This window comes from Alternaria atra (assembly GCF_907166805.1).
Source record: "Alternaria atra isolate CS162 genome assembly, contig: 21, whole genome shotgun sequence".
Taxonomy (NCBI): Eukaryota; Fungi; Ascomycota; class Dothideomycetes; order Pleosporales; family Pleosporaceae; genus Alternaria; species Alternaria atra.
The window spans coordinates 1,205,085-1,220,147 of NW_025091319.1; the positions used below are offsets into that span (position 1 = coordinate 1,205,085).

General features: G+C 52.5%; 5 protein-coding genes across 5 annotated transcripts; 3 read left to right on the top strand and 2 right to left on the bottom strand.

The window, feature by feature from the left end:
- Nucleotides 1–31: 31 nt before the first annotated feature.
- On the top strand, nt 32–3,792 carry ALTATR162_LOCUS832 (uncharacterized protein; the record flags this gene model as incomplete). Its single annotated transcript, XM_043308426.1, has 3 exons — nt 32–277; nt 329–963; nt 1,593–3,792. 3 exons carry the CDS (start codon nt 32–34, stop codon nt 3,790–3,792), a joined length of 3,081 nt encoding a protein of 1,026 aa, XP_043164361.1.
- A 936-nt stretch (nt 3,793–4,728) lies between these two features.
- ALTATR162_LOCUS833 (uncharacterized protein) lies at nt 4,729–5,649 on the top strand (the record flags this gene model as incomplete). Its single annotated transcript, XM_043308427.1, has 2 exons — nt 4,729–4,953; nt 5,008–5,649. The coding sequence occupies 2 exons, from the start codon at nt 4,729–4,731 to the stop codon at nt 5,647–5,649; spliced, it is 867 nt and encodes a 288-aa protein (XP_043164362.1).
- Nucleotides 5,650–6,197: 548 nt separating this feature from the next.
- ALTATR162_LOCUS834 (uncharacterized protein) lies at nt 6,198–7,695 on the top strand (the record flags this gene model as incomplete). The annotated part of the gene is made up of 3 exons (XM_043308428.1): nt 6,198–6,222; nt 6,291–6,400; nt 6,535–7,695. The coding sequence occupies 3 exons, from the start codon at nt 6,198–6,200 to the stop codon at nt 7,693–7,695; spliced, it is 1,296 nt and encodes a 431-aa protein (XP_043164363.1).
- A 442-nt stretch (nt 7,696–8,137) lies between these two features.
- On the bottom strand, nt 8,138–9,535 carry ALTATR162_LOCUS835 (uncharacterized protein; the record flags this gene model as incomplete). The annotated part of the gene is made up of 1 exon (XM_043308429.1): nt 8,138–9,535. One exon carries the CDS (start codon nt 9,533–9,535, stop codon nt 8,138–8,140), a length of 1,398 nt encoding a protein of 465 aa, XP_043164364.1.
- Nucleotides 9,536–13,390: 3,855 nt separating this feature from the next.
- Nucleotides 13,391–14,245, bottom strand: ALTATR162_LOCUS836 (uncharacterized protein; the record flags this gene model as incomplete). The annotated part of the gene is made up of 3 exons (XM_043308430.1): nt 13,391–13,654; nt 13,706–14,137; nt 14,192–14,245. 3 exons carry the CDS (start codon nt 14,243–14,245, stop codon nt 13,391–13,393), a joined length of 750 nt encoding a protein of 249 aa, XP_043164365.1.
- Nucleotides 14,246–15,063: the final 818 nt, after the last annotated feature.

Here is a 15,063-nt window from a genome sequence, read left to right on the forward strand (position 1 = left end):
CGTTGCCAAATCTTAAGCAATTGTCATAAGCATGTCTCCTCCGTCGGCAACTGAGCCTCAAGCAGGTGATGAGAGCAAGCCCAACACGGTTGCACCGAACGAGCCTGGTCTGAACCAGAGAGATGGAAAGATTGAGATGCTCAAGTTTCCGAAGCCGCCAAAGTTTGACGATCCGTACAAGGAGCGCGCGTATCTGAAGGGCCGACTTGCTGCCGCTTTCCGCATCTTTGGCAAGTATGGTTTCGACGAAGGTGTTGCTGGTCACATCACACTTAGGGTAAGCTAAGCACACAACACATGCAGTATGCGACATACTGAGACTATATAGGATCCCGTGGACCCAACGACCTTCTGGGTCAACCCATTTGGCGTCGCATTCAGCTTGATCAAATCCTCCGATCTCATTCTCGTAAACGCAAAGGGCGAAGTCATCGACGGTGGAGAGTGCCGACTGCTGAACACGGCAGCTTATATGATCCATCATGCTGTGCATGACGCACGCCCCGATGTCATCGCAGCAGCGCATTCGCATTCCATCTACGGCCGCACATTTTGCGCACTAGGCCGCAAACTCGAGACGATAACACAAGACTCTTGCGCGTTCCACAACGACCACGTCATCTACGAGTCGTTCAACGGCGTCGTACTGGCCGAAGAGGAGGGCAAGAACATTGCAAAGTGTCTGGGGGATAAGAAGGCTGCGTTGCTTCAAAACCATGGCTTACTGACAGTAGGCAAGAGTGTGGAAGAGGCTGTGTTCTGGTTCATAAGCATGGAGAAGTGCTGCCAATCACAACTGATGGCGGATGCCGCGGCGGCCGGACGGGGCGGCGAGACAGTGAAGATCACAGAGGAGGATGCGGTTTACACACACAAGACGATTGGAAGTACGCTGGCCGGGTGGTTCAGTGCGAAACCGTTGTTCGACGTGATACACAAGGAGACGAACGGAGATTATCTGGAGTAGGCGTTGTTTAGTTAATCCAGATCAGTCATCACATGCAAAATGGTGGCGTTGCTGTTAGGGCTCATTCCAGGCCCCACCGGCGTCTTAATTCCGCCGGCGGACCACGAGACGACATATGGGCGAGACAAGTTTGTTTTTATTTTGTAAACAAGACGTGTGTACATAACACGACCAAGAAGATGCCATGGAGCGGTGAAACACGCAGGCGGCGATGTGGCGTGGAGCACAAACAGCTTAAGACAATATCAACCCCTCCCGAAGCGCTCGCTCCAACTATCTTTTGTGAGCGACGATGGTGTCATAGCGTTCTGCAGGGTCGCAAACTTACAGTTGAACCCTGGAGTGTCTGCAGTATCACTTGACGACTCGCAGCTGTGCCGCCTACTTGCCCTTTCTTTTCTTGCCGTCACAATCCTCCTGTTATCCACCCACTTGCTTATTCGTATTGCAGGCGCACTGTATCTGCCACAGTCGCACAGGCTTGCTGACAGTTGCTGCACGCAAGACGCGAGGCATCTTTAGCGGGGCATGGCAAAGGGTCCTGCAGTCGTAGTCGTCGCCAGGTACCGTCTCACCCGGCCTTCACGGCTCCACAATCCGGCTATGTCGCTAACAGCCTGCGCAGACATGGTGCGCGTCTCGATGCTGCCGACAAATCATGGCATCTCACCTCACCGACACCCTACGACCCGCCTCTCACCTATGGCGGGTGGTCACAAGCAAAGGCCCTCGGCCAGCGGATAGCAGCGCTACTACACGAAAGAGATATCCAGCAGGCAGAAGATGCGGAGAATGCGACCAGCAACGACCCCGCCCATCTCGACCTTAGCAAGCTGACCATCTCGAAAGAAGGCAAGGCGCACGAAGACGGCCTGCGACTGCCCAAGAAGAAGGAGAGGAAGAAGCGCAAGATTGTCATACATTCGAGTCCCTTCCTCCGATGCGTGCAGACAAGCACGGCTGTGGCAGCGGGCATCTCGCAATTCCACTCCCCGACCACGCCACAACTCAACGTGCCTACACCACCCTCAAAAGATGACAATGGCTCGTTGGCATCCTCTACGCCGAAAGCGCCGCGCACCAAATCCACTTCGTCGCAGCCCCGAACCTTCGAACCACTCGCCGACCCCAATCTCGCGATATTACCGCGGCCTCACAAAGGCCCTGAGAGGATCCTACTGCGCATAGATGCCTTCCTAGGCGAATGGCTGTCTCCCGAATACTACGCCGATATCACAGCACCACCCAACTCGACGATGATGGTAGCAGGCGCCAAAGCAGATCTGTTGCGGAGAGGCGACTACATCCAGGAACAACCGAACCCGAACAGCAGCAAGGGCAACTTTCCGGGCGGATGGATGGGGAACAAGGCGGCAGTCAATAACACACCGAGCGCTGGCCAGGGAACCGGTAAAGCCATGGGCAGTCTGGCTCAATTCGCGCCACTTCGCGAACGCTCAAGCAGTTACGCCGGTCCACTGGGTCTGGAAAGAACGCCGTCAAAAGAAGCAACCGCACCACTGGCAATGCCCATGCAAACTCCAAAGCCTACCGCTGTACCCAATCGTGTTTACGAGCCGCCCCATCCCTCCTACTCCGTCTCTCCAGCCGATCCGATACCGCGAGGCTACGTCGCGCACGCCCAAGAAGCCTGCGTCAAGGTAGACTTCCAATGGGACAGTATGCGACCACCACAAAACTGGGGCGATGGCGGCGAGTACGGCGATGAGTGGAGCACAATGCACAAGCGCTTTAGGAGAGGCCTTGCGGGTATGATGGAGTGGTATAGAGCCCACGGCACGGCGCCTCCAAAGGATCAGTTCCCAGGCTTCATGTTCAAGGAACCATTGCGCCTGACACCACCGCCCGTGTCGCACGCGAAATCCGATCCCTTTCCGAACTTCAGCGATGATCCAACTGCGGATGACGATGAAGAGTTGGTCTTGGTCCTCATAACTCATGGAGCTGGGTGCAATGCCCTGCTGGGCGCCATGACGAACCAGCCTGTCTTGATGGATATAGGTCTGGCATCGCTATCCATGGCTGTTCGAAGAGATGAGCCTAAGAAGACATCCGCGCCAACTACCATTCATCAGCGGAGACTTTCGGTAGCGGATCCCGGAATGTCAGATACCTACGATATGAAACTCTCAGCTTCAGTCGACCATCTACGGCCTGGCGTCGACCCTTCGAAACTGCTATCTGCGCAGCCGCAAACACAGTCCCCAGCTATCACAGCAAGTCCATCATTGGAATACCGACGGAGATTTACGGGATCTTCGACGGCTAGCAGTCCACTTGACTCACCCTTTACACTCGGCGAGCCGCATAGGAACAGTCTCAGCTCACTAGGAAGCATGCGGCGAACCATGAGCTCGGGATCGAGCTCGAGATTTATTCAGAGTGCGACAAGTGGGACTGCCTCTCCAGCGGGTGGACTGTGGTCAGGCACAAGCACGCCCACTACCGAAGCCGACATGGTCCTCAACTTCTCAACCCAGCAGCCACAACCGAAGACCGCCCCCACTGCATCCAAACCTAAGAACAACTCGATCGCGCATATGGATGGTGCGTCCGACACAAGCAACCGCTTGACGAGGTTGGACTCGAAAGAAGAAAGAGAAGTTGGCGACAAATCCACCCCTCTAGTTAGTGCCCAGATTCGCAAACAGAGCGCTCCGACAGCGTCTGGTGGTCTTTGGGGCGCAAAAGTAGCTCCAAAGACTAACAACGGCCTCTGGGGGCCACCAAAGTTGGATGATGTCTACGAGCATAGGTCTGGGCCTAAGAGGCGATGGACGGTGACCGAGAGAGAGGAAGCTTGAATGTTTTGTGTTGGCATTATTCGAGTCATTACTGTATGTGTCGTTTGTTTCATTATTGGCATTAGCAGCGGGCGGGTAATGGCGTTTGATAAGCGATGCTACGGCTATGAATGAACATTACACTTGAGAGTAAACAAGATACATACATAAAATGTGTACATGTTCGTTTGATCAAAACGCGTTGTGCTCCGCCTAATCTCGCCCGATGATTGCCATACTTCCAGGTCTGGAAGTCTTGGAGGTTCCACCTACAGCAAGTGACGCAAGCTTGTCTCACGGGATCATCACCAGCTGCAGAACGTTGCACTACTACACAGGCACCAGTCTTAAAGCCCATGATCGGAACACGTAAATACCCGCATCCGAGCTGCATACGCATTTTAGAAACATATTTCTGCATCCTGCATCGTCCTGTGTTCATAAACTCTCTCCAACCTACACTTTTTGCTTTCGCGACAACCGCGCTCGCCGCGACAGCCAGCCCCAGCCAACTCCGAGACTTTAGCAACCCCACCGTTCGTCCCCACGCACCACGCTAAACAGATCACTCGCATTTGCGCGGGAACCGCAACACGGCATTTGATAGGCAGCGGCGGTCGGGCCGATAAATATCACGACGGGCGCTTCACGCGCAGGCACACTTAGTGCAATCCTACAAGGAAGGTTGGCTTGCATTGACACTTTTGGTGGGCGAACTATTCACGCTTTATCCGTGAACAAGTTTGCTGCAAGGCGGTTTCAACCATGTCTGTCAAGTTAGTATCTTCTCCTCTCACTCTCCTCCTTTTGTCTATTCTTCTTTCGTTCTGACTTGGTGCTGTTTGCTTGGTGCTGTTTGCTTGGTGCGCTCTTTGTTGCCCCCTCCTACTACCCCGCGGATTGTGCATGTATCTTTAAGGTCTACTTTTAAGGCAGCATTTGTTTCAGTATAGCAGCATGGGATTTAAGACGGACAAGATGAAGAAGACAAAGCCTAACCGCAAGACTAGTTGGGTCATGCTCGCCGAGGATGGCGGGTACACACCTCTACCTGGCGAACAGACACTCTACCAGTCTCCTCCTCGAACTACACTCTCCCTACAGACCAGCCATCGGCATCATCCCAGCGAGTCATACTCACAACAATGCAAGTCGGGCGTCGTCTACCTCACAAACCGACGGGTACGTAGATAACCTCTCCATTCTGTAGACCCAGCGGACTAACGTGAACACTAGATGATTTACCTCCCCGTCGCCCCAACACCACAACTCCAATCCTTCGCCGTACCCATCCTCAACGTCACAGATTCTCGCGTAACAGCACCCTGGTTCGGCGCCAACAAATGGGAAGCCATTGTCCAGCCTGTCCAAGGCGGTGGCATACCACCACAGCACGCCGAGCTAGACCTCGTCATGGAGTTCAAGGAAGGCGGCGCATTCGACTTTGCAAGCATATTCGAGCGGCTAAAGGAGCGGTTACGGCAAGCTGTCGAGGTAGCACGGGAGAGTGGTGGTGACGTGGAAGATGGGAGCAGAGGCGTTGGTGGTGTTAATATGAACAATGTACACCTAGAAGACCTACCTGCATACGAGGAAAGCAGACAACACACCAGGGTCCCAGACCCGCTTCCTAGTCCTCCGATGGACAGCTCTGCAGTTGGGGGTGTTGGTGCTGGCGGTCCTGTCATTGCTGCACCTGTGCCATCGAGCCCACAAGCATCGAGTCCGCTATCGAGCCCACGGACGCAACAGGAGCGCTTTGAACCGCCGTCAGATCCTCCGCCAGGATATGAGGAAGTTCAGAGGGGTAGCATTGCAGACGAACTGGAGAGGCAGGTGATGAATAATCCATGGCAGGAAGAGGAGGCGAGGCGGTGAACCGAGGGATGTTGTTATGATTAGATGGATGTGTTTGAGCAGGGCGTTCTGGGGTGGTCGGCTTCACATGGCCGTAACGATATCTTATCACATTACCTCGATACTCCGTGGGGACTGGATTAATGAAGAACATAGATCCAGTCAGATTTTTAGACTTACTGTTCTCGCCAATCCTACCATCTTCACCTCGAACATTTCTACTGCCTGGTGCAACATATGCGCCTTCAGTCAGCATCAGCAACTCAGCGGTCAGCTCCGCGAAGCAGCACGCATGATGAGCGGACATTTCCAAAACTGACATGTGAAGCACACCTCCGGGGCTGGACCGCCCGCGTGTCGAGCATGTGAAAGCTAGCTCCCCCCAGAAAGGATGACGCGCCCCACAAACGAGCTAACCGGAAACGGGTTGTACCTCGGCGATTCGCATGCGAATGACCTAATGCTTGCCGCGACCGAACAGTAGTGTCTGCTGCTCCATATACTTCATCTCAGACCTCCTTCTCTAGCTTTTCCTTTACACGACTTCTGTATTAACACTACTATTCAAAATGGCCAACCAAGCACCCAACAAAGGTATGTTAGATCAGAGTATAGGAAGTATTGCTAGGAGTGATGGATAAGATTGCTGACGATCGAGATAGTTCAAGAACGCCTTACACAGGTCGAAGGCCATCTCCTAGGCGGAAGCGGGAGTCCTGGAGCCGAGAGCTCCAAGGGAAGGAAGGGTTTGTTGGAGAAGAAGCCTGATGATGTGAGTTGCACACCCTATTTTCGAGCGATGCGACACTAGCGCTTTGAAGCTTGTTGCATCGGTTCATAATGTCCATCTAGCTGAAGACTGGTTGTTTTGCCATTGGAGTACCGTACTAACTACTATCTCAATAGATTGTCGTAACCTGTGCGCTCCGTACAGCCTTCACCAAGGGCAAGAAGGGCGGCTTCAAAGACACCCAAGCATCCGACCTCCTCCACGGCGCCTACAAAGCTCTTATCCAGCGCTCTGGCATCGACCCCAACCTCGTCGAAGACATCGCCGTCGGCGCCGTCCTCGCCCCAGGAGGTGGCGCAACCGAATTCCGCGCCGCAGCCCTCGCCGCTGGCTTCCCTACCACAACCGCAACAAAGAGCTTGAACAGGCAATGCTCCTCCGGCCTACAAGCATGTGTCGACATTGCCAATGCCATCAAGTCAGGCATGATCGAGATCGGTATCGGCGCCGGTGCCGAGAGCATGAGCACACAGTATGGACCTGGCGCCGTATCTGAGTTCTCCGAGCTCCTCGAATCCCACAAGGAATCCGCAAACTGCAAGGTACCCATGGGTGTACTTTCAGAGCAAATGGCCAAGGCCAAGAACATTCCTCGTAGCGAGCAAGACGCCTTCGCGGCATCGTCGTTCCAGAAAGCGGCCGAGGCACAGAAGCAAGGCTTGTTCGATGAGGAGATTGCGCCTCTGACAGTTCAGTGGACGGACCCCAAGACCAAGAAGGAAGAGACAATCACCGTCTCCAAAGACGATGGCGTTAGGGAAGGCATGACCGCAGAGTCGCTGGGTAAAATCCGTGCTGCTTTCGCAAAAGACGGTACCATCCACGCGGGCAACGCATCCCAAGTCTCCGACGGCGCCGCCGCCGTCCTCCTCATGAAGCGCAGCACAGCTCAACGCCTCGGCCAAACCATCCTCGGCAAGTTCGTCCAGGCGTCCATTGTCGGTGTGCCGCCCCTCCTGATGGGTGTAGGTCCCGCTGCCGCTATCCCCGTTGTCCTCGAGAAGACTGGCCTGAACAAGCAGGATGTGGATATCTATGAGATCAACGAGGCGTTTGCTAGCCAGTGTCTCTACTGCATCAACGAGCTTGGCCTGGATATCAAGAAGGTAAACCCAAAGGGTGGTGCTATTGCTTTTGGACATCCGTTGGGTGTTACTGGTGCTAGGCAGGTTAGCACGCTTCTTACGGAGCTGAGGAGGACAAAGCAGAGTATTGGTGTTACTAGCATGTGTATTGGTACTGGTATGGGTATGGCTGCTGTTTGGGTTGCCGAGTAAGTCGGCATGGATATGACAGTATATGTATGATCATACGATGAATTCTAATGTCGTTTTGAATATAATTTGATTACATCATGTTCTAAAAAGTAGAATGTTATGTGATGTGAATGATATATACAATGTTCGCTGGATACCTCCCTTGAACGAAGCTGGTTGGATGAAATGCATCCAGAGTACGTTACGTACGGAGATTTCATACCCTTCTCGCCCACCTGTCCAGCGATGCTACTTCCTTGCTGACCGCTACTCCTGTCTCGTTGATGCTGTGACCCAAAGTCTAGCGCTATCGTATTCTTCTTCCCCTCTCGATAAGAGTCTCCTGTCGTCCTTTCAGCCCTGTTCCTAGACGCCGCTGTATCTCGGCCACGATTCCGACTCAGTTCTGAATAAGTGTGTATATATAATGTCAATGTGCTTCTTAGCACGCAGTCGATATTCTTCATCCAGCATCAATATTATACTCGTACGGCAGATCTCCCTCGCTAGGGTTAGGATGTAAGCGAATGACGCTTCCGGCACTGCCCAGGGAACTCTCGCTCGAATTAGGCAACAAGGTGCTTGGACTTCTTCGCGGCCTCTCGTGAACCACAACAGATCCTGTTTCCGACGCTGAATCCATGTGTGAGCGTTGTGAGGGTGTGCGCGGCGTGCCGAAGATGGTGGAGCTGCGTTGTTGGCGCGAGGGTGCGGTGCGGACAGTCTGGGGTGAATGTGTTGTTGAGCCGCTGTCAGAAGTGGACAGAGAGCTGTTGAAGGAGGATAGGGAGGTTTGGCGCTCGAGTTGAGGTGTGCGGTAAGGTAGATGGGATTGCGAGGAGCTGCTGGTTTCGGTACTTGATTCTGTGGGTGCGAGACTGCGCGTGTCGGATTCAATGTCTTGCGCGCGTGCTTCTTCAATGACTTCGGGATCGACTTCTGTCATTCCGTTCAGTATTTCTGCAAAGACGGCCATGATGTCTCTGAATTGTGTTTCCGTCAGGCTCGTGGTAGAGAAACGTGCGTATTCGTATTGCGCGAGGAATGTAGCGCCGAGAGAGGGTGGGTTCAGCAGTCCAAATTCTGCGAGACGAGCGAGGTATTCGCGTAGGCCCATCGCGCGCGGGCGCTGGAGGAGGGTGACGATGCGCGCGTCTGGTAAAGGTGGCGCATTGTCAGGATACTGTGGAGCGCTTTCTTCGATGGCAGGATCTGGAGGCGCAAGGGAAACGGCCTTCGCTTCGATAAGATTAGGCAGTTCACAGATGACGCCCCAATATTGTAGGTTCGGCAGATCAGGCGACGAAGGGGATGCCCAGCCAGGGTGCGAGACATGGCCCCAAGGCGGCGAGTTCGCAGAGACAGGGATGATTGTCGCATCAGGCGCATGGTGATGATGGTGATGATGGTGGTGTCCTTTCTTCTTATGCGCCTTGTGCTTCTCTCTCCTGGTCTCCGCTGTGTTGGGCCGTGATTCCTCTCCCTTCTCCTCATCCAGGTCAACCTCGCCCCTAACGTCCCTTGGCCTGCTGTCCCATGCAATGACCGCACTTCTCTTGAAATGCTTCACAATCATCCTTCTCACCCACTTGCCCACCTCGCCTTCCTCAACTGGCACATAGCTCTTCGGTATCGCCGCAAGCACAGTCCTATTCGTGTAGATGCGTGTCGAGTAGATCAACAGCACAATCAAACAAGTGAGCAGGTAGACGCCGCCGATAACAAACAGCTTCTGGATTTCTTTAGATTTAATCGATTGGTATATCGTATCCGCGGGTGTGACAGCGAGGAGTAGGAGTAGGATTATGAGAAGGGTCGTGTACGTGGTCGAGTACCAGATGCGGAAGAGAGGAACGCGCATGACGGCGGCGATGGTGGTTGTAGTAAGGCGTAAGGAAGGTATGCATCGGTCTGAGGATATTACAAATTATAGCTAGAAAAGTGAAGTGGTGGCTACATGGCGGACTTAGGTGAGGATGGAGCTATGCGATCATCGTGTTGTTGGTGAAAGGAGGAAGGCGCCAAGCTACTGACGCATGCTGTATGCATGTACGCACGACCCACGAGTTCATCTCGTTTCCCGTTCGCACATACACCTGCCACACTCCAAATTCCTGATCGTGCTGAGGATTTGAGAGCAGATATATTCCGCCTTGTTAAAGTGTCTTCGACTTGAAATCTCAACTCTCCCCACCTTTCTACTTCATATACCCCACGTAACAACAGAGAAGAACCGCTATGCCTTCGACGGCAGCTTCGATCGCGACGGTAGTATGGAGGCTTTGAGAAACACTGCACATTGTTCTCGTAAACAAGTGTTTCGAAACACCACCGACAAGGATCTCATAACCCCTGCCAAACGGCTTACGATCACGAAACGAGACACGCAAAGACTTAAGTCATTTCCCACGCTTAACTATAATAATGCACTCGGTCGAAACATGGTGTGTCTTGGAAGCTTGCCAACTTAACAGCACTCTTCTCGCCGCGACCTTTGAGGATCGCATACTCTATGGTCCTGATCTTTCTTCATCTCTCGTCACCATGCGTACTTGCAAGGTTTCCAAAGCTTAGACGCGTGATCTCGTAGGGCCCAGATGGGCACACGCTGGTCTGGATTTCTCATTATCGTCTTTGCCTTTTGTCCTCTTTTTCTCCCGTTATATCTAACATATTTTCTCTTTCTACTCACGTTAGCAGCCTTTATAACCCCGACCTTTTCTCTCTAAGCAAGCCGGATGGTGCGCCTTCTGTATTTCTCTAGCGTTTGGAAATACATCTTCTCGACTGCTTCAAACATGCGAACCCAGTAGTATTGATCCTTAGTAAAAGCGCTGTATTGCCCGATACCAATTCTTGCCCAACCATTCCCAGTCTTTCTGAGTATCAAAATGCGTATGACTGCACCAAACAAGCCTAGAACGAGCGCTCTCACTTGATTCCGACGAAACGCATCTTGCTCTTCAGCATCTGGTCGATCCAACCACATCCGGAACCTGAGACAAAATAAGAAGGTTCTTCTATAGAACGGCCTAGTTTGATCGCCAATACGCACCCTGCTGCCCGCCTCGTTTGGCTCGAAGATTAAAGGGAATATGACGCCACGAACCACAAGATGAGGCATAATCCTAGTTTCCCGGGGCAGTGCCGTGTCAAGTGTTATGCTGGACCGATGTGCCTCCGTGAGGTTCAGTAAACTGCCCCTAGAAACTCTATGCTTATCTTTGCGGAGTGCTCATCAATCTGCGTACGTCCGCCATATAAATGATATGTTCCATCGCTGTATGCTCTGTCTTCTAAATCACACAGAATTGTTGGTTGGAGAGGTATTTCGTCATTGTACTGCCATCCCAGCCATGACCATGAAGGAAAGTCGGTCCGTCGATGTACCTGGTTGTTCTCCATGCGCCAAAAGAGTGTGTAGTTTATCGTCAAGTCGAACAAGCGTGAAGTGGGTTTGAACGGCACACCAAATATTTGGAAAATGGGCTCCTTGTTCGATCGGAATTCATTGAGCACATCCTTAATGGCGTTTAGTCGATCGGACTCGTAGGAGAGGTGTCTGCACATATACTTGGAGATGTGGTCGAAGAATCCTTCAAGGTCGCTTTTCGTTGCACGCATTGGCATTGACTGTTCCCAGTAGGTACCTGGAAACACAACTGTTGGCGCAATCCCCAACTCTGTTTTATTCTCCCGATCTCTACCAACCTTTTCTAGGTTTGCCTTCGAAGTGACTATGGTCTGCCCACCAATAGGATGACTGCTTCCGAACGAATGCTATATATTGCACTGGATATAGAAACCGTCCGATATGAAGACCAATTTCCGAAAGGACATGACAGCCTCTTGGTAGGTCCAACCTCTGGTAGACCACTTGGAGCTTTCGATTGCGACCCCTGATCTGCCGAATAAGGGCACATAGGAGTATGGCCCCAACTGAGAAGTTGCATCTCGATTACATTGGCAGGAAGAGACTCCCGGCAGCCCGATTCCAGGATCTGTACCCCCAGCAGCGATTAATTTCAATGCTGCCTAGGCGTAGATATTGCCTATATTGGCGATTTGCTGGTACTTTTGCGTTGCGTTTTGCTGATCGATACAATAACGGTCAACCTACAGATAGCGGAAACACAATCGTAGTGTAACTAATATCGCCTCTTTGACAACGGTCGGGGCATCGGACAAGCATTCATCGTCATCTGGAGCCCTTTGTTGACCCCAAACGTAGCTAAGCGCAAAGTACTTAGCATTTTTAGGCATCGGAATGACTCATTCCTCCTCGCAATCTATGCAATACATTGCAAGTGTGCCTTGGAGTGGAACCTGTGGACATTGTTCCAGGTGATTGGCCATGCAATTGGTCAGCCACTGTGAGATGAATTTTATACTCATTGTGTCCGAACGGCAGGTGCCTGACTTCATCTTGGGAGGTAGTATCCATTTGCAACACACAACTCTAATTGACCTCCCAACGCTGAAGTTTGTTCATATAAAACTGATCATTTGGACTGCTGGTGACGACGCAGAACCGGTACTTTGCTGGACTTGGTCTAGCGGCAGAACACTTTGGTCTAACAAGAAAACAATATTCTAGCGGGTACAGTGTCGCGGCGAGGAATCAGGACATGGAACAAGTTTCCAACGTCGAAAGGAATTGCAGATTCTACAGTCACTGCTGGCTTTTGCAAGCCTGATAACTGCAGCTTGTGACTCTGCCAGTCCGGAGATTCTAAGCTGTTCAAGATCGTTGCTAGCTATCTCATGGCACACCTCTGACACAAGCCATTCGGAAGTAATCTGCTCTTCTGACGCCTGATCTTCCTGTTCTCCATGTACTGTGTCCACGTATATAGATGCAGGACTAAATCCTTCCCATGCCCAGCTTCTCGGCGGTGTAGGGTAGGTTCGGCGGAAGAGCCTTAGGTCGACGCTCGAATCTCGCATTTGACGCAGGGACATGAAGTCACAGATAGCATCGAACCCTGCTGTTGCATCGCTGAGCAGTCGCCAAACACGGAAGTGTTCAGGGCGCACGCTAGTAGTACACCTAGCTTCTTCCCTTCCCACGTCGGCCTCACAACCAGTAACCCAACGTTCGACGATACATTTGCAGTGGATGTAGCAGCCATTCCCGCGTACGCTCCTGTCCCAGTAGGCAGTCAATGAGCGCACTTTTTCACATCACGTTACAGGCAGTAGGACAAATTATTATATCATGATAACATTACTGCCTAACCTGTCTCAAGGCCAAGGGTCATGTACACATATACGATGGATGCTTGAAGCATCATCCATCATGAGGAGCTCTGGTGTCGTATCGTCAACCTTGGAGAGCCCTCGGTGCGAGCTTTTACGGTCGCACTTTCCGAACGTCCTCGCGTTCCTTCCTCGGCTCAGTAAAGCAATCTCGGTATCATCCCACACGCCGGCCGTCGACGTGGTCATACCCACCAATGAAAAGAGAAGAGAGTAGAAAAGCCTTCTTGACCAGGATTAAGAGAGGTTGAAGGCACCTCGTGTGCAGATGTCTAATCGTGTCGAGGGGTAATTTGGAGTTTTGAAAAGGCATGAAGAAGGAAATATCGCCCACCGTAACACCATGCAATGCCGCAAAAATGACAAGTTAGAAGAAGAGGTCCAAGCCATAGCCATGTCACCAGCTGGGGTGTGTAGTCAAGGCTCGTTGAAACCGGATCTGGAGAAAGAAGGTTGCTCAAGACTTGCGGAAGTCCGACAAGACTGGGTAGATGAGCTCGAAGGCCTGGTAGATCTCCTCACGGACCTTGGCACCAGTGAGGACGATCTTGCCAGATACGAAAATCAAGAGGACAATTCTCGGCTTCATCATACGGTAGATGAGACCAGGGAACAGCTCAGGCTCGTAAGAAGAGAAAGTGTGATGGCGGGATGCAAGACCCTCGAGACGAATGGGGAAGCGGATGTCGCAGGAGCCGACAATGTTCTGAATCTTGAAGTCCTATATCCATGTTAGCATTGAATCAAAGATACTCAGTCCGACAAGACGTACGGTGAACTTGGCGCTGAACCCGAGCTTCTGGATAATCCGCGCATATTTACGGGAAGCAAGGCGGCTGTCGTCTTCAGACTTGGCACCGGTCACAACCATTTTTCCACTCGCAAAGACCAGGGCCGTCGTCTTGGGCTCGCGAATACGCATGATGACGGCAGCGAAACGCTTGGGGTTGTACTCAGCGTTACGAGCGTGAAGAGCGATGGTCTTGAGGTCAAGGCGAGCGGACAGGTTGACGGTAGCCACAATGTTCTGGAGAGTAGGCACGATGCCAGAAGGCACTTGACCATTCTGTGTATCGGGAGTAGCCGCTGGAGTAGCAACACCGTTCGCATTGTCGGCAACCTGCTGAGTGTTTTGCTCAGCTGTAGGTGCAGTCAGGTCGAGGTTCGCGCCCTGGGGGTACGAGAGAGAGCCAGGAGCCACGAACTGAGAGCAAAGGTTAGAACAATTTGACAAACGGGAGACATCACGAGAGCTTACCGTCTGAGCCTGGGCGGCGGTGGACGGGTGGGAAGTAAGAGAATTGGGGTCCATGATGAATTATTGATTGGATTGGGAGCGATAGACTCTTGAGAGAGAGGTATCTTGACAGACTGCGCAGGTCAGAGTGTGTTCTAGAGCGGCAGCGACGGTCAAGTCGGGCGGACTACGAGATCGCGATGTGTATAGCGAGGTCGGTCGACGCCGGTGGAGTGGGTCTGTCTATGGGATAGGTGGAGACGGTACCGGAGGCAGGAGAGCTACAAGCGAATGTGTCCCTCGCAAACGTTGACAAGTATGCCGTCGAGTGGTAGCTGTCGCAGAGACGACGGCTGGGTTAGTGGAGTGATTAAGATGACCAAAAGCGTAGCCAGCAAGCCTTTGGCGGGGTAAGTCGAGATTGCGACTGAGGATGATGAGGCTGCTGTTGGGCTGTCGCAAGCTGGATGAAGCTAGCGCCGATCGCGACCTCTGAGAGAGTGGATATGTGCGGTTTTGGCACACCGGAGTTTCTGAGTCGCAGTATTAGAGAGCGCGCAGTTGAAAATGTGAGTTTTCGATCTGCGGCGATGATGGTGTAGAGAGGTTGAGGTGTTGCGACAACGGCGGGCTCGGCGGAAATCTCGTTAAAAAGTTGGGGGGAAGGCCGAGTACTTATAGTCGTGGGAGCCTTCCCGCCAAGAGTTTAGCGTTGCGCTAGTGGGCAGGGGTTGGGCGGCGATTGGGGCTTAGCTTCAGATAGCCGGTAGCGAGAAGATTCTGCTGTGAGTAAAAGGGGCTCCCAGCGTCATGCGCGACCGTTTCCCTTCACTCCCCCAGCTTCACCCCGCATATGCGACGTCGCATTCCCTGATGCAGTTTGCCTGTACTGA